At 33.7% G+C, this 19,191-nt stretch overlaps 1 protein-coding gene across 4 annotated transcripts; it reads right to left on the reverse strand.

Moving 5' to 3' along the window:
• Window positions 1-488: 488 nt before the first annotated feature.
• On the reverse strand, window positions 489-9,505 carry LOC106779748 (NAD-dependent protein deacylase SRT2). 4 transcript variants are annotated; one of them, XM_014667936.2, is made up of 11 exons: window positions 9,355-9,505; window positions 9,025-9,067; window positions 8,673-8,889; window positions 8,439-8,504; window positions 7,442-7,487; window positions 6,768-6,928; window positions 6,575-6,704; window positions 2,414-2,578; window positions 1,487-1,614; window positions 999-1,098; window positions 489-915 (listed from the first exon to the last, which is right to left on the reverse strand). In XM_014667936.2, the coding sequence occupies exons 1-11, from the start codon at window positions 9,376-9,378 to the stop codon at window positions 865-867; spliced, it is 1,131 nt and encodes a 376-aa protein (XP_014523422.1). In that variant the 5' UTR covers window positions 9,379-9,505; the 3' UTR covers window positions 489-864. The 4 variants fall into 4 exon arrangements, with proteins under 4 accessions (XP_014523422.1, XP_014523420.1, XP_014523423.1 ...); XM_014667934.2 differs by having other exon boundaries at window positions 8,652-8,889; XM_014667937.2 differs by lacking the exon at window positions 9,355-9,505 and adding an exon at window positions 9,235-9,297 and having other exon boundaries at window positions 8,652-8,889.
• Window positions 9,506-19,191: the final 9,686 nt, after the last annotated feature.

Raw genomic sequence — 19,191 nt, forward strand, 5'->3', positions numbered from 1 at the left:
TGGTTAAGAGAATTTTATTGTTCTTTTTCGACTCTTTTTGTCTACTTTGCTGTTTAAAAGAATAAAAAAGAGGTTTGTAGAGTGTATGTATACATCACTTTGGAACTTGATAAATGAATACAATTCTTTTTCATATTTCAAAATAATATGAGTAGTTTAATCTATTAGTTTAATTTTTCAAGTAATTTCTACCAAGCTTTTGAAGAATTTTGGTGACATTAAAATTTAAAGTATTCCCATATTTGACTATTATCTAAAGGACTTTTAATCTTACTGGGAGGTGTCAAAAGGGTTCTGCAACATTTTTAAATTTAATATTGCATTTTCATTACTAGTGGTCTAAATCAACGTTATACGAGAAGAAATTTATAATTGTCTATTTGTATGAAGTCTCTGACTACTGTTCTGTCATGCATTGAGCTTCGGAAGATGAATTCATTACCCATATCATTTACACGGCAAAAATGATAAAATAACGTATAAGTTAATGAAATTGGAGCAATTTTGCAGTCACTAATGAGAACGCAACACTTTTAGAGCTTGAAGCTCTTAATCAATGAAAGTTAATCAGAGCAAAAATAGATCACACAATCATTTCTAAAAATCTAGAATGTCGTGTTACAACAATCATCAGGACGTGCATGTATCCTCTGCAAGCATCACTTCATTATTTCTGAAGTTGAAAATGCTTCACCCAATGCATTTTAATTTTCAGGTAATTATGGTGAAAAGTGGCATATACAGAATTTGAAGAGTCAGGAAGAGATGTCCAATGGAGTGGCGACGTTTAGATTTTACCTGAAGAAGAGTGTATAAGAAAGTTGGGCTAGTGGATAACTTCATACATGTTTTCATCTACCATCATTATATAGCAGGTATGCTTATAGATCCCATGTCAAGTACTCTTGGCAGGATCTGCAACAATTCACAGCTTGTAAGATTTGAGGCAGCAAGCAGCAGTATCGAGTATAAACAGAGAAGATAAACTCAATCCATACCTCACCCAATCGTGCATTGATTTTCAAGGGAACAAAATCATCAGCACGCGTCACACCCACGTTCACAATTGCAGTAGCAGCACCGGCCTCGTGAGCTGCTCTGTTAAAGTCAAGTCAAATCACAAATCCAATTATGTCATGTACGCAATCAATGCACAAGAAAATGAAAAATATTTCACTGCTTGAAAATGGGGATTAAAAGCTTCTTTCTAAATTAGAGTTTTGAAGCTAATTACAACAAATAGTTTTCTAATTTCAAATGATATTTTTATACGGATCTCATTCTCAATAATATAATTGCCTAAATTGCATTGCCACAGGTAGTTTTTTAATTTCAAACATTATTATTATCATCATCATCACTGTTCTTATCATCATGATCATTATTATTATTATTATTATTAGTATGTTGTGTATACAAATACTAGAATTTAGATAATATAGACACCATAACTAGAAGACCCTGAGACATTATAACTTCAATCTACCTGACAAGTCGAAAAGCAGACATGGTCATCAGTGACGACCCAAGAACAAGAAAAGCATCACATCTTCTGGACGCTTCCATTGCCATATCAGCTCGGTCCTTGGGAACATTGTCACCAAAGAAGACAACCTTCATAATTATTCAAAACGAGAAAATTAAGGACACCAGCGTAATAGACAAATCAAAACGATCACACATTTTCATATACATGATTGACTAAGTATGCTTTCTCTGTCCATAATCATTTTTGTTCAAAATGTACTTATATTCTGTTCCTTCAGCTGAATCACGAAATATCTTGAATAACATCCCTGAACTTATTCAAGAGATAGAATAGCATAAATCATAACACACGAAAGAGATACATTAGAGAATACACCAAGATTTATCACATAAAATAGAACCACAAAAAATAATACTCAACTTCAATGGTCATCAACATGGAATTTTATCTCAGGGATGACAAAATAATCTGCATGCTCCAATATTCATGAGTAAAATTCATAATAAAATGGATATTAGATAGGTATCTATAATGGATGCCTATGGGTAATGAGTTACTTGTTGATGGGCGGATACAAATATCATTATATCAAACTTGCATAGCCCACTACCACTATCCTTTAGTGACTTTATATATTTGAACTGGCAATCAAAAGATCCAGAGGTGTCCACTCAGCTTCTCGCATTTCAAGTCGTATAATGCTTTATGGCAATGTTTTTTTCTCTATGAGAAGTAGAGAGGGTGTGCTCATAGGCTCACGGTATCAGATCCATAATTATAAAGTAATGATTAAGATTTCTTATACTCTTCTTGCCCCCACTTGTTACCAACTAGATAATAGAGAACAATACTAACAGGCTGAAGTATCCAGAAAAGTATCACGCACAACCAAATATCTCAACTGAAAGAAACCGGATGGCTTACATCAGGTTTGAGAACTCCATTGCACTTATGACATGTTGGGATTATAAAATCCTCCTCCCAAAATCTTTCATCAATCTCAATATCACCATCAGGTCTTTGTTTCATGCCAAAGCTCTTATCTGATCCAGGGTTTCCATGGTCCAAGTTATCAATTGCTTCCGCCCACTGGTTTATCAGAAAAGGGAATCTCAGAACAGAAGAATGCAGTCTTATTGTTTTAAGAAATGAAAACTCCAACTACTGTATAAAAGCATTGATAAAATGAAGCAATATATTGTTGCTTTCAAATGCACAGTAATGACGCAAGCTATGTTCTCCTACTTTCAGAGTTTCAGTTTCAGTACAAGGGACACATTTAATAGAAATTATGGAAATGATCTCAACAGGCAAAAGCATAATTCGTAAGAAAACTCAACTAACCATCCTAATATATAGTCAGCTTTGTAATTCTACCGTACACAGTTTAGTAATCCCTGCAAGATTCAAGATGAACCCCTCAATAAATTGTCTTTTTATCTCCTTTATTTATGTGCAGTGTGAAGGAATTTAAGAAAACAATAAGTATTTGAGGAAAGGAGTTAAGAAATTCTATTTTAATGCCGCAACAAAGGGCATAAGTCTTGCTTAAAACATGAGGTTTAATAGCCAGTATTACTAAGTAACATTTGAAATATTTAAGCTTTATCTACTTAAAACATGGAATATTTACTTACACATTTGAAATATTTCAGAGTTTTTCCCATACTTATCTCTCTACCTTTACTATGAAGCATGGACTCTAACAAACATCCAACACGACACAAACATTCCTGAAACAAACAATGTCTAAAGTGTAGGACACAAGGACATACAAAGAGAGCCGCCAAAAAAATGAACTTCGAGTAACATAACAAAATATCTAATTTGACGATATATTCACATTTTTAACCTTGTTAAGAAAAGCAAGAAACATTATTTCATGGTGACTTGCTCCAAAGGCCTTGAACAGTCACTAAATAATAAGCAGATAGCCAATGCAGAAGCTCCACGAAAATGAGAACTAAATGTGCAGCGGAAATGGAAGATGTATGGTGTGATGGAAGAATCTATGGTGTGTGTGGTGGTGGATCTAGCTTAGACAGCCTACCAACCAAGGAAGGAAGCTAGAGGAGTTAGGGAAGAACTTAGAATAGAGGTGACTTTCAAGCATAGCATTGTTGGAGTGATCTCTATACAATAACACTATAATTGCATCAAAATTGAGAAATACAATGGATGAGAACACCCTGTATGTATATTTAACACAAAGGGAGATTAATCTCATACATAATTTTCCACTATATATAGTAGTAATCATGAATCACTTATGTATTTGAAGGGTCAACATAAGTTGCAAAAGAGACATGCCAAGTGGTTAGAGTTCTTAGAGCAATTCTTCTATGTTATTAAATACAAGAGAGGAAAATCCAATGTGGTGGCTGATGCTTTGTTAAGGAGAAACATTCTTTTAGCCACTTTGGGAGCTCAAATTCTTGGATTTAATAATATTCCTGAATTATATTCTGAAGATCTTGAGTTCTCTAACACTTATGAGGCGTGTTTGCATAAGTCTCAAAGTGGTTTCTATGTGAAAGATGGATATCTTTTCAAAGAAGGCATGCATATCCCAAAGTTCACATAGGAAACTCCTTGTCAAGGAGATGCATGAGAGTGGTCTAATGGGGCATTTTGGGGTAGACAAGACCCTACATATGCTAAAAGACAATTTCTTTTCGCCCCATATGAGGAAGGATGTCCAAAGACATTGCTATAGATGCATTACTTGTTTAGAAGCCAAGTCTAAAGCAATGCCTCATGGACTTTATACTCCTTTTACCTATTGCTTCAATCCCTTGGGAGGAAATTAGCATGAATTTTGTCTTAAGACTCCCAAAAACTTCAAGGGTTTTTGATTCTATTTTTGTGGTAGTGGATCGTTTTAGAAAAATGGCCCATATTATACCATGCCACAAAATAGATGATGCAAGCAATATTGCTAAATTATTCTTTAGAGATGTGGTTAAACTTCATGGTTTACCTCGCACAATAATTTTGGATAAGGATACCAAATTTCTTAGTCACTTTTATGGTCTAAATTAGGGATTAAGCTTTCTTTTTCCACTACTTGTCATCTTCAAACAGATGGCCAAACTGAAGTAGTGAATAGATCCCTACCTACCTTGTTGAAAGTAACTTTGAAGGGAAACCATAAATTTTGAGATCCCATATAGAGTTTGCATATAACAGAGTAGTTTATAGGATTACTAAAATCTCTCCTTTCGAAGCTATCTATGGTTTTAATCCACTCACACCCATGAATTTGATACCTCTTCCTACTTTTTTTGATTTTGTTCATAAAGAAGGGGTACCCAAATCCAAATTTATAAAGGAATTACATGAGAGGTGTTGAAGTATAATGTCTTTATTTTATTATTAATATATTTGTTAGGGTTTTGTTAAGGGCTTCCCGCCCTTTACCTTTCAGAACTACTGTCTTCTATATATACAATAGTAAGTTGTATCAGAATTAAGTTAATAAAAATATAAGAGTTTTCTTTTTCTCTCAAATTCAAGTAGAGGATTAAGACACAAATTCAACATCAAAATGAGAGATACACAAAGTATAACAATAAGGGGAAAAAGGAAATGATCTTCAATGAAGGAGACTTAGTTTGGCTTCATCTTAGAAAAGAAAGATTTCCAAACCAAAGGAAGTTCAAACTTGGTCATAGAGGAGATAGTCCTTTCAAAGTCATTAGGAAGATCAATAATAATGCTTATCAACTAGACTTTCCTAAGGATTATAGAGTTAATTATACTTTTAATGTTGTTGACCTTCGTCCTTTTGTAGGGGATTTGGAAAGTGAAGATGATTGTTTAGATTTGAGGGTAAATCCTTCTCAAGAGGGAGGGGGTGATGACTTGGGGCCAAACCCAGACTCCATTCAAGGGTCCATTAATCGTGGTATGGCTAGGAAGCTCCAAGAAGAACTTGAAGATACATCAAAGGATCTCAAATTACTATATACTCAGTTCCATTGGCAGCTTTTAGGCCCAAAAGAAGCCCACTTCAAGCCCATTTCAGCCCATGAAGAAAGCCGCCCACTTTAGCTTGTGGATTGGGCTTGCTCAACGTGGCATTTGATCCATGATTAGTGGCTGACGATCAGCAGAGCCACCTCCTCGTTCAAGAGTGCTGAAATCCCTATAAATTCAGCCCCTCATCCATTGTATTTCTCAATTTTGATGCAATTATAGTGTTATGTTGTAGAGATCACTCCAAAAATGCTATGCTTGAAAGTCACCTTTATTCTGAGTTCTTCCCTTACCCCTCTAGCTTACTTCCTCAGTTAGTAGGCCATCTGAGCTAGATCCACCACCACACACACCATAGATTCTTCCATCACACCATACGTCTTCCATTTCTGCTGCACCTTTAGTTCTCATTTTCGTGGAGCTTCTGCTCTGCTCGTGATTCAGTGACTGTCCAAGGCCCTTGGAACAAGTCACCATGTTAATATTTCATATTATATTTTAAACAAACTTTTTAAAAGATGAAAAATGAATTTATGTGTCAAGCCAACCAAATTTTTTTTTACTGTATATGTGTGGGGGAAAAGTAAAAAACGTGTGCAACACAGTGACACTTCAACCCAAAGATGTATCTGTGCTTCATAGCTTTTTGGTTCACATTACTTCTCGACAATCAGATTCCACCCTAAATCTATAAAGTATGAACCATTTAATGGTATCACTTCCCCATGTTATACACCCGATGATTGAGCAGCAGCTGCACCATTCTTCTCCTTCTTGACTTCTCTCTTCCTCATATATAAGAGAATAAAAAAGAGGAGAATTTTTTTCATCACAAGAACCAACCCAAAGAAATCATCAAGACCTTTAGTCAAATGGCACTTACACAGATACTATAATTATCAAACAACAGAGCCATTATGACTTATATCTAAGTGTTACATCTCTCAACATGATAATATACTTTATCCCTAGAACAAAAGATTATATCTTTTATGTATCATGACTTAATCACACTCACTTCAATGGCATTTTTCTCATTACATAAAGCACTTCTTAAACTCTTATTCATCGATCATACAATTTTTTCCATTAGCTGCAAATCCTAACCTTTGGATTAAGGGCTTTCAACTGGTCTTGAAATAAGCTCCGGCAAAAGGAATATCCACAATCTATACAAATTACAGTGTATACAGTCCCATGTATTTCTAATGGGTCGCTACCAGCACGATGATGCAGCCTGCAAATGACGTACAGTAAAATTCCAGGATATGTACAGCAAATTTATAATTGTAAAAGGTACCTATCAACATTTTGGGTAATCATAAAATCAATCCGGCCAGCTTTATCTAGTGTTGCCAAAGCAGTATGGGCAGCAGATGGTTGTGCCTCTGTAAATCGTCTCCACCCAGCATAGCTCCTTGCCCAATATCTCCTCCGAGCTCGACTTGAACGGAGAAACTCCTTTTAAATAAAAGAAAGGAGAACTTAAGACAGACTAAGATGAAGGGACTTCATGAGTCATGACTATTTTGGCATGCAAATTTAGCTGGGTATTCTTCATCAAAGTCATTGCCATAAGCATTCAAATTTAAATATGCACACATGAATACACTGGTGCCAAATTCTTAATAACTTATCAAAAGTCGAACTTGAAGTCCTTTTTACCAATCTGTAGATGGTTAGCATTCAGTTTTCCCTACTCTTTAGGCTAATAACTTTTTTTTTTCTCAAATCAAAGAACGTAACCAAAGATAACGGCATACTGCAGGTATTGTGTTCTTTCTTTTCCCCTATGAACAGTAACACCTAATGTATTTGAAAAATGACATGAAATCCCAATGCGATATCTCAAAGCAAAAGATCTATGTTCTCATATACTTAACCCTTTTTTCCCTCTTCCATTGGCCATGTTTTTCTAAATTATATAGGTCATATGAGGGTACAATAATCTAACAGAACAAGCCTTTAAATTACCTGATGGGTTATCGGTTTGAAACCAGAACTATAAGCTCCATTGGGGCTGCAGTAAATAATAAACTGCTATCAGTTAAGTGAAGAACAGATAAAGGAAAATAAAGTTAGCAACATGAATAATAAATGTTAGTAATGAATTTCACATTCTCAAGATATCAAACTCAAAAAGGATGACGCCTATATAATCTTTACACACAACAAGTACGGATATCTCTTTGATTCCACCGATGATTGAAAGTGGAAACTGATCAGAATTAGCACTAGTGACAGTGAGTGAATGGACCGGGCCCCTCCAATTGATAAGTCATTGATGCATTTGATTTCAACTATTTACGCAGTAGCTTTGTTTTTTCTTTTTTTTTTTTTCTCTTAGCCCTCTTTGCCACACATACATTATTACATATTGATGCAGCAATGATTTTAGAATTTTTTTTTTCAATTACACAATTCTTCTAGAAGCATATAATAGAATAAGATCAAATTAGCATAGACCGAGATCAGATTCATGTGATCTCAGACTTATTTTTTTATTTTATGTTCCCCTGATCTACTAGTTTGAAAAGCAGTCAGTTTGGTTAAAGAACACAAATCCAACTCACCCTATTAAATGAAAAAGATGAAACCCAAAGAGACCTACAGATCCCTTTTTTCTTAAGATTGACAGAAACATACGTAATACCAATGACCAAAATTTCAGATCAATGTGATGAAGTATAGTAAATATTATCAATCAAAGTACAGTATCTATAACATTACCAAAGAAGAATGTAGCTAACTGAGTAAAACATTTAATCCTTTTATGTTGCCATCGGTGAATGCTTAATGCTACATCTACAAAACTTACACGGTTCAAATATTAAAAATAGTGGAAATAGTTTACAATATCATAAACAAATTCTCACAAGTAGCAATTATGAGCACATGTTTTACTTTTGCTCAATAAAAATTTTAGGTAGCTTTATAACGTTAGAAAGTAGTACATAGAAGAGCCAGAAACCTTCTGTAGTCGGGGATGCCACACTCTGTACTGATTCCAGCTCCAGTTAATACCGTGAGCTTGGTACTGTACGTTGAAATTGAAGTTCAGTTAGGGAACTGTTAAAATTTACAAAAATGAAAACTATCAAAGTACTGTTATTATTACATGTAGTATGCATGGAGGGATCTAATATCCTTCTAACCCGTAAAAAGACAGATTAAAAAATTTAACCTCTGGTCCAAAAATTCATACAAAAGATGAACATCTTTGATACTGGGAGGATCTGCTTCTGGAACTGTCTTCTTATCCCTTGAGATATTAGACAAGGCCTTTTCTTCATTTCTTGGGAAGGTCCTAGGGACAGAGATTCGGCACGTTGTATGTGCAAGCCTTACACTACCTTTAAATGATACAAGTCTTTCTCCTCTTCTTGCTAAGTGCCAATTTCCACCCATTGGTTTAACAATATCTATTAAGATGAAATAATTTGCAGAAGCGCAATGCTATAGTGAGTGAAATAAGCCACTACTGTGAGGAATTACTCAAATTAAGAGTTTGTGTGAGTGCAAAAGAAGAAGCTTGAATGCAAGGGGAGAATACTTGCCTGTTATAAGATTCCCCAACACTTTCCTCACAACCCCAAAAGACTGTTCATTTAGATAAAAACAAAAAAACAAAAAACACATTGTTAGTTACATCAATAACTATGTTTCGGTATCTATAATCACATGAGTAACAATTTAAAGGACAGGGAATCCTACTATCATTAACCATGTTTCTAGAAAACCCTCCTTGCAATAACAATCCAAATTACCGGGAAAATGGTTCTCTACTTCAATTTTGTCCAGTTTCTGATTCTTCCTTTACTCATAATATCCAATTTATATGCAGTAATCTTTGATAAGACTCTAATAGAGAGAGAAAGGGAACTTACAGTGAGAGAGAAAGACAAAGGCATTTTGTTTGTGTGGTGGAGAGAACAACCAAACAACCTTGCGCATTGCCCTTTGGCCTTTTACTCTGGATTTCGGTTCATTATGTTCAACCACTTCCACGTGGCATACTTCTCCGCCTAACACAGTTTGTTTTCTTTTCCAAAAACACAATAATCATATATAAATCTATAATCTTTTGTTGAAAAATGAACTTAATTAATGGACTATCACGGTCGAAATTTCTAACCTCTCAATCAATTAAATATGTTTATGTAACACCTTTAAAATCTTTACCATAAAATCTAAATCATAAATTATGAAATCATCCATTTGATTAATGATATGTTTCTATTGAAAATCTAATTAATAATGTACAGAGAAGTTTAATTTTAATTTTTTATTCACAGAACCTAGATTCCAATTATAAATCTTTTAATAAAAAAATCAGAAAGATGAGAATAAGTAATGTAGTTTAGTTTAAAAAACAATATCTGTGGAATAACAATATATTTGCTATTATTAATATTTTTAGCATCAAGAATACGAAGACGATGAATAATAATGGAAATAATTTAAAAAATGAGTATCAAATTCACTAATCAGCCATATATTAATATTACTGTGAATCTCAAATTTGTATAAAATTAATGTAAAACTAAAAACAAAATTTATTCTCATAAAATACAACAAGGAGAGAAAAAGGAGGAAGTCAGAAGAGAAAGGGAGGAGAGAGAAAAGAAAAAGAAAAAAGAAAATAAGTGAAAAGAAAGGGAGGAAAAACAAAAGAAAGAGAAAAAAGAGATTAAGAGGAGAGAAAAGGAGAAGAAAGAAATTTTACTTAAAGAAGAACTCCTACACAAAGAAGTGCTACTTAAGGCATCTCTCACTCCCCCAATCTTAATTGAGTCAAGAGTTCTAAAGGGAGTTTTCCAAACATTATCCTTTTATTAATGATTCTTATTTTTTGGTTTCAACCTTTACTTTTTAAAGTTTTTTACCTTCATTTTCTTTCACTTTTCATTAATTTTAACTTCTCAATAACCTTTGAAAAATCAACCTTTGAGTTGTTGTTGTCTAACAAGTTACAAACAACTAAAAGTGGACAAAATATTTTTTGTAAAGTCAGTCTTATTACTTTAGAAGAAAAAAAAATCCAATAATCTTTCTCATAAAACCTTTTCCAAAAATAAAATGCCTTCTTTCTTTGTTCTTCTGTCTAGATCTATTCTTTTAAAAATACTCATACTTACTATTTGTTGTAGGTGTTAAAATAAAATCATCTATAAGACTAATATGTCTAGAAGTTCTCATGTGTTTTGAAGTTTAACCAAATAATATTAAATGAAATGAGAATTTAAAGATTCTACAACTAGTATAATAGGACAAGCAAAAACATAAGTGTTAGGCTCAAAAATCCCTAATCACCTAGTAACATAGGAAAAGCCTTAGGAAAACACTTAGGCATAAACGAAACGTAAAGCAACCCAAGTTAAGGGATCCAAACAAAACACCAAATAACTTCCAAGTCAAAGTGTCTATGAGGGTTATGCTAAACGTGTAAGTTATATTGTACCAAATGGTAATCAGTTAAACTCTCAAAAGGATGTTGAAGTGTCAAGACAATGTTTTGGTAAAATCCTTAAGTGTCTTAAGTAAAAATCCAAAAGCATGTGAAAACCAAAACTTACTTAGCATTCTAGACAATACCGTGAGTAAAACTTTTCACTTCTGTTGATGGATCGACAAGTGTACCGAATTGCACAAGTAATATAAAATGGTAAGACCAAGTATCATATCCCACAAGACTCTCGGCACCAGACAGTCGTGTGATAACTCGATTAATTAAGACTTGATATGTGAATGCACATTTACTGATTAGGGATGTTTTAGGAAGACCAAGTATCATATCCCAGAAGATCATTGGTTTCAAATGCAAAAACACAAAATTAAATATGATTGCAAGTTGATCAATAACAAAGTAGCACAGAGATGAACGAATATTGTTTAATATGAGATGAATATGTTGTTGGGGTTAGATTTCACTAAGTTCCCTCTCATGTATGTAAGAATTCTTCTTTATGCATTAAAGTTAACATCACTCACTAAATCACCTATACCTGATCACTCGGCGAATAAGCATGTCCCAAATTACCAGTTCATGCAATTCCTAGCATTCCTAGTAATAAGATATGAAGATCAAGAGCCTTAAGATGACCAAGACAGAACCTGAATTGTAAGGAGCCTCCCAGCACTCATGCAGTTAATAAATCATGCTAATGAATGAGTTAAACACAACAAGCATTGAAACATATGAATTACTCTAACAAATAATGAAAAAAAAAAACATATATTATTGAGAATAAATTCAAATACATGAGAGTTCACAAGGTTACATCATCCCCCAACAACAAATAGAGTTTAGTTCCCCCATAGACATGGAGAAACTAGATGAACAATGGAGAAGAATGAGATAAAAAAAACCCTAAAAATTGGGAATGGAAGCTCCCGCATCCAAATCTGCTTCTAGAGGTGAAAGAATGTGTTGTTGCGCTCCTCTCTGTCAAAGATACTAAACCTAGGACGTCTGAGTCCTTTAAATAGAGCGAAAACGAAGTTCGACCCTTGTCGCTGGCGCTCAAGCGCCCTAAGTGGAGCACCTGGGCGTCAAACGATACTTTTTGGGGTTAAATATGTTTTTGGTCCCTTAACTTTCAGTGAAAATTGAAATTAGTCCCTCTTCAAAACTTTAGCCTAATTTAGTCTCCCAACTTTAGAAATGTATGAATTTAGTCCTTTTAACTAAATTTTGTTAACTTTATTTGATGTTTCAAACGCATTTCTCAGTTGACATTAGTTAACATTGAAGCAAATATGTGTCAAATAGTGTAAACAACCCAAATACTGTTATGAAATATGCTTGAAACATCAAACAAACCTAACAAAATTTAGTTAAAAGGACTGAATTCATACATTTTTAAAGTTGGGGGACTAAATTAGGCCAAAGTTTTGAAGAGGGACTTATTCCAATTTTCACTGAAAGTTAAGGGACCAAAAAGATATTTAACCCTACTTTTTTGCGCTTAAGCACCCCAAAAAGGGCGCCTGGGCGAACAACGTCACTTAAACTAGCGCTCAACACCTAAAACTAGCGCTCAGCGCTACTTTTTCTACACACTGGTTGACTTTTCTGCATTCTAGTTGATTTTTTTGCATTTTGGTTGACTTTTCTGCACTCTAGTTGACTTTTCTGCACTCTGTTAAGACTCCGACAAGTGTACCGAATCGTATCAAGTAATATAAACGGTAAGACTGAGTATCGTTTTCCCAAGAGACTCACGACACTAAACAGTTGTGCTTTTGCTTAACCAATCAAGACTATAAAAGCAATATTTTTGGGTTTTTGAATGCAAAACGATAAAGTAAATATGCATACAATTTGATCAATTGAGGCTAAACACAAAAGTGAATTGATGATATTGGTAATATGAGATGAATATGTTGTTAGGGTTTAGATTTCTCCTAATCACTCTCATGCATAAACGAATTCATCTTCTTCATTAATGTTAATGCGACTTTCTAATTTACCCTAATCCCAATGTCTTGGTGAATAGAGCCTACTCCTAATTACTAGTTTACAATGTCTTGTCTCCCTAGCAATTGTTCATTCATTACATTCGCACAGAAGCTTAAAGGCAATCGGTCCTTCTATGTCTATGTCTAGGTAATATTGCTCCCGAGAGAATTCTCAGATCGTGATTTGTAAGATATCTCTTGATAACAATCCTAGGGAGAGAAAAGGAGGGTTGTCACATCCCTAAATCCTCCAACCCTAGGAGTACGAAATCTCCTGCAACCCTAGGAGTACGAAATCTCCTGATATTTACAAATCATAACATCAAGCGCATTGAAGCAAAGAAGAATATCTCTAACAATTAATAACAAGAATCAATTCAAGTACAAGAGAGTTTAGAGGTTACATCATTCCCTAACAACAAATAAGATTAGTTCTCCATCGTCATGGAAGAACTAGGTGTACAATAGAATGGAAGAGATAAAACCCTAGAAAGAGAAGAGGAGAGCTCCCGCATCCCCAAATCTACTCCCAAAGGGGTGAAAAGTGTGTTTCTATGCTTAAGCCATCAAAAGATACATTCTCTAGGTTGTCCAAGTCTTTAAATAGGGCAGAAAAATAATAGAAAATAGACCTACTACAAAAAAGGGCATAGATAGCGCTTTTTTTTTTATCATAGATAGCGTTTTTTAAGCACTATCTATGCGTGCACTATCTATTAATAGATAACGCTTCTAAAAAAAGCGCTATCTATTGTCAGCCACCAATAGATAGTGCTTCTTTAAAAAAACACTATCTATTGGTGGCTGACAATAGATAACACTTTTTTAAATAAGCGCTATCTATTGGTGGCTGACAATAGATAGCGCTTTTTTAAATAAGCGCTATCTATTGGTCTAAATTTTTTTTAAAAAAAATAATTAATTTTATAATAAAATATAAAATATTGGTTCTATTATTTACAAATCCACACTATTTATTGGTTCTATTATATACAAAAAAAAAATATAAAATATTGAAAAAAATATCACAAATGTCTCAAAAAGAATGTTCATTAATATGAATAAAAATTATTAGTACAATAATATTTCAAAATTTAATCGTTAAGTCGTCCAATACATGTCATGACATAACATTGCTTTATAAGATAATATATACAACCATAACATATGTATCCTATCAGTACTTATAAGCATCCACATCACTATAACATAACCTATGATCATGTATTAATTACATGTAAACACCAATGTTGCCTAACTTCAATGGTTTGACTTTCACAATATTGCTGACATCTGCAACTAGAAAAATACTGCAAGAAACAAAAAAATATAGAATTAGTTAATTAAATTTTACTACAGATTAATTATGACAATGAAGATAACTTACATTAGTTGAAATTATTCATTCTTCACAATATTTGATAATTTCCTTCATATATTGACACACGTAATACCCACAATCATTGTTGTTGGGTTGTCTAGGACACTAGAAACCAAAATTAAAAAACATCTTTATAATTTGAATATAACAACAAACCAGAACTCTACTAAACTCCAAACAATTATATACCAATTAGAAGTTTAAACTTTAAATTCCAAAATAGTAAGTCATGCTTTCAAATCATCTCTAACACTATCATTCCCATTTCTTGTTACCCCTTTAAAGCTTGCAATTTACTACTATAGACTATAGTTGGTCATATAATAGTACAATAAAACCTCTATTTGAGATTGGTAGACTTTGGGGTCATAAATTTTTTAGATTGTACAACTTCCCAAGTGATGCCGGAATGTTCCCACTAAGGGAATTGCTCGATATGTCCCTGTAAAATAGGGAGTTATATTGTTGAATATGATGTCTATATGACTATAACACCAAAATTAAAGAATTTGAATTTGTTTTAAAAAAGGACGAACTAGAAAATTCACTAAATAACTAAAAAAAGATAATCATCTTAAATATTACTTTTTCTTTCCCTTTATTCTTTCAGGCCATTTATTTTTCGAAAGAAAACATAGTGAATGTACAATACAATACGCCCAAATAATTAAATACAAACAACCAAGAGAAGCAAGAACTAAAAGAAACTCACAAATATATGAGCAACGAAAGGTTTCCTATTTCACTTGGAATGATTCCACTAAGGTAATTACTCTGTAAAAATCTGCACAACCAAAATTAGTAGTTATTACCAAGTAGTAATAGAAAAAAATACAAATTTGCAATATTTATAGGATTTAACAACCATTCATCATCAAAATGAATTGAACAACAGAAAAATTAAAACTAAAACAAATTATTTTAGAATTCTAATTCAAAGAAGAGATAATGCCTTGAATCAAAGCTTACAAAAAAAAATGTCTGACAGTTAAGCAGTCACATATATTTTGGATGTCCATTACCGTATAGCCAAATTTACTCTTAGAAGTTGATAGTTAAACCACTTAGAATTCAGTATTGGATTTGGGCATATCTAATTACCTGGATTGATACTTGGGTAGAAAATTTTACAAGACCTTCTGTAAGTTTTTTAGATGAACTTTTTCCTCGAACACCTTTTGTTACAAGCTTTGTAGATTCCTTACCTTTATGCCTTTCAAACAATCCTTCGTCAAAGTGCATCTATATCAATAAGCTTACCTTTTTCCTTACCTTTTGTTACAAGCTTTTTCTCTTGCTTCAGTTGCGCTTCTGGTCGCCCGGGCTGTGTGTTTTCCCTCCTTCCGGTGCCTTTTGACCCCTTTTGAGCTTCCTCTGCTTGGTCTTTCATCTCTTCTTCCAGTATTACTTCAATCTCTATCAAAACAAGGGGAATTAATCATAAAATCAGTGAAATCAACCTCAACTCTCTCATTCACACAATTTATTCAAAAAGGATGAGTCCAAACAAGTTTCTAAGTGAATACTGGTGCTTTTAGTATCAAAATCATAACACAAATAACTGTATTTTAAACCGTTATTAGCAGGCGCGGTTTCAACTTTTCCCTTTCTTGGCTTGCCCTAAGTGTCATTGTCCATATGCTACTTGTTTAGCTTTCAAAGTTTGAATTTCATTCAATTTCTTCTCAAACATGCAACAACTAGACCCCTAAAATGCAACTATAACATAATCAAAACATAAAACAAAAATCAATCAACTGGGTTGCCTCCCAGGTAGCGCTTGTTTAATGTCATGAGCCTGACCCAAACTCTTTCTAGCACCCATCAGTAGGTGCAAACCTTACCATCACCCATCAATAGGTGTACCTTCCTGGTATCCTTTAGTAGATACTCAGTCATCTAGCATCCTTCAATATATGCTTAATCACATAGCATTCATCAGTAGATGCTAATCTTTCTTATCTTCATTGGTATCCCTCAATAGACACCAATCTTTCTCATCTTCATCGGCATCCATCAGTATATGCTTAGTCACCTAGCATTCATTAGTTGATGTTATAAAAGCGTCCATCAGTAAATGTTATCATCATTGCCATCAAAAGCAACATTTAACCTAAAAAATCTCAAACACACAAAGAAAAATCACATCCAAACCACACAATTAAATCGATTAAAAAGAAAAAAAATCAGAGACTGGGTTGCCTCCCAGCAAGCGGTCTTTTAACGTCATTAGTTTGACCCAATTAAGCTCAAACACCCATTAGTAAGTGTTGGTATTCTCCTTGCTTGATATTTTTTCCTTTTTTTCTTTTTCTTTCTGCTGAATTTCTTTAGAAATTTGATAAAACCAAGCACCTGTAGTGACAAAACCCTAGAAAGAGAAGAGGAGAGCTCCCACATCCCCAAATTTGCTCCCAAAGGGGTGAAAAATGTGCTTCTATGCTTAAGCCATCAAAAGATACATTCTCTATAGTGTCCAGGTCTTTAAATAGGGTAGAAAAATAATAGAAAACGGGTCCAGGCCCAAAACAGATTATAAAATAACAGAAAAACTGGCCTAGATCCATGAAAATGGCGCTCAAGGCTACAATACTGTTGGAAAACAAGTTGGCTTCGTTTTAACACCAAGAGGGGGGGGGGTGAATTGGTGAGTTTTCAAAATCAGAGTCTTTTCACAATCTTTTTCACAAAGTCTAAAACTTTACAATTTTTCTTGAATCGCAAGTAATAAAAATTTAAGTGCAGCGGAAAATCAAAATAGACTAAGTGAATAGCAAAGTCGACTAAATGTAAAAGTGTAGGGATAGAGAATTCAAACACGGGTTTTTATACTGGTTCGGCCTCAATGCCTACATCCAGTGTCTTTCCAATCCCAGGAAACAAATGCACTATAATGGTCAAGGTTTTTACAACAAGACTTTTATAGAGACCTCCACGTCAAAAATATAAAACACCTCTCTCACCCTCTAACAAAAATATAGGCAGAACAAACAACAAGACTTACAGTAAGATATCCCCTCTTCTGCAATCTCCAACCCACTTTGAACAATCCTCAAAGTGTAACAGACTCTACGAGTCTACCCCCTGTAATCACAACAGGTACAACAACAATCACCACAGAATGCAACACGATTCTTGATCAACCAGAGAACACCCTAATTGTGTGGATAATGATCAAGCAGTAAGCACACAACAAAAATCTCCTTCAGAACCTCTTCAAAGAATGATCACCACGGTCTTCTTATGAGTTCTTGGAGCTCTAAATCACAGAGAAACAATCTGAAATAGAATATGAAAATGTTAGATTTCCAAAAGTTCTCTGAAACAACTCAAGTCTCGTCTATTTATAGATTTCTATAAAACAGACGCTCTTGTAGTCGATTAAGCTACTAATACAGTCGACTGTCTTCTAACAGTAATAACAATTAAGTCAAATTAGTAGTTGTCAAGTCAAACAAATTAATTTCGCATTCAATGCAGTTGACTTTCATTCAATGCTTAACTAACTTTTAAAAATATAGTCGTTACTATTCACAAGCATAACAAAATCTCAAATAAAAAAACTAACAAAGTCGAATGCAAAGCGAACACAATCAACTTGGACACATCTGTACATTTTGAAATTCTTTTCAATGTAAAATCTCACATAGCACTGTATTTTAAAATTTGTGCAAAGTCTTCAGTCTTCGTCAATTCAATTAATAATGAAGTCGACTTGAACTATCAGATTTGCCACACAGTTTAAGTTCACAATAGTGCATGTGGTTTTTTTTTTTCGAAATTATGTGTAATGCAACCAGAAATGATGTAATATATACAAGCTCAGTAAATGTGCATTCACATATTAAAATCAACACAAAACATGTTCAACAAGATATTAATCAATAAGCAACAGAACATGTAACACATAACAAAACATGTGTTACTAATAATGTGTTGTCATCATCAAAAACAGAGTGAACTAAGCACTGTGAGATTAAGGTTAGCTAAACCAGTGCTTCCCTTATCAACAATCTCAACAATCTCCCCCTTTTTGATGATGCACAACCTTGATTATTAAATAACCATGTTTGTACACAAACAGTTCAACCAGTCAATTAACTACTCAAAATCAAGTAATCAGTAAGAGCTAGTGATTAAAAGAACTCTCCAGTGTATCAGAGCAGTTTTCAGAGTAACAAGCAATAACAAACAATATAACTCTGAAATGCATTGTCAAGCAATCACAAATCAAGCATATTTTTCTCCTTTGTAAGCTATCAAAGATAATCAAAGATATGATCAACCATTTCTCCCCCTTTATGCATTAACAAAAAAGGTATGCTGATAACCACAATTAGAGATGCATCAATGTAAAAAAAATTTATAATCAGAGATGCTCCCCCTATCATATATATTCACATGAAAAATATAACATCCCCCTGAAGTGTAGGCATGTGAAGAAATATGTAAATGTGTAATGCTCCCCTTGTCATCATGCATAATTTTCTCAATCAAATTCAGATGCATAATGCAGTACAGTAAGAATCAGAGCATACAAACAGCTTAAACCAGACTTGTATCATAGTTATGATTCAAGCAACATTATCATGCAAAGATACAATCATCAACAATCTCACAATATAATCTCATATAGGAAACAAGTAATCATTATGAAGCAGAGATATATTGAAGATAAGCAAAATAAAATAATCGATCAACGCAATAATCAAATTCTAGTGATGGAATTTATAATCCTGTTAAGATCAAGTCGATTGAATTATTATCCCAATCGATTCCATTGCTTTCCAGTGAATTACGATTCCAGCTATGAATCTCAAAGCAATGTTTTCCTGCAAAACCTTTTATGATCTTTTGAAGATCAAGCATTTTAGAATCATAG

The sequence above is a fragment of the Vigna radiata genome, unplaced genomic scaffold, assembly GCF_000741045.1.
Source record: "Vigna radiata var. radiata cultivar VC1973A unplaced genomic scaffold, Vradiata_ver6 scaffold_160, whole genome shotgun sequence".
NCBI lineage: Eukaryota > Viridiplantae > Streptophyta > Magnoliopsida > Fabales > Fabaceae > Vigna > Vigna radiata.

What these genes read in the sequence shown, in the direction of transcription:
- LOC106779748 (XM_014667934.2), bottom strand. Translation starts at nt 9,378, where the DNA reads ATGCCTTTGTCTTTCTCTCTCACT. An exon ending in TATGAATTTTTGGACCAGAG is followed by an intron (nt 8,505 to 8,651) that starts GTTAAATTTTTT and finishes TTCAACGTACAG; the next exon opens with TACCAAGCTCACGGTATTAA. An exon ending in TGAAAGCCCTTAATCCAAAG is followed by an intron (nt 2,579 to 6,574) that starts GTTAGGATTTGC and finishes CTGATAAACCAG; the next exon opens with TGGGCGGAAGCAATTGATAA.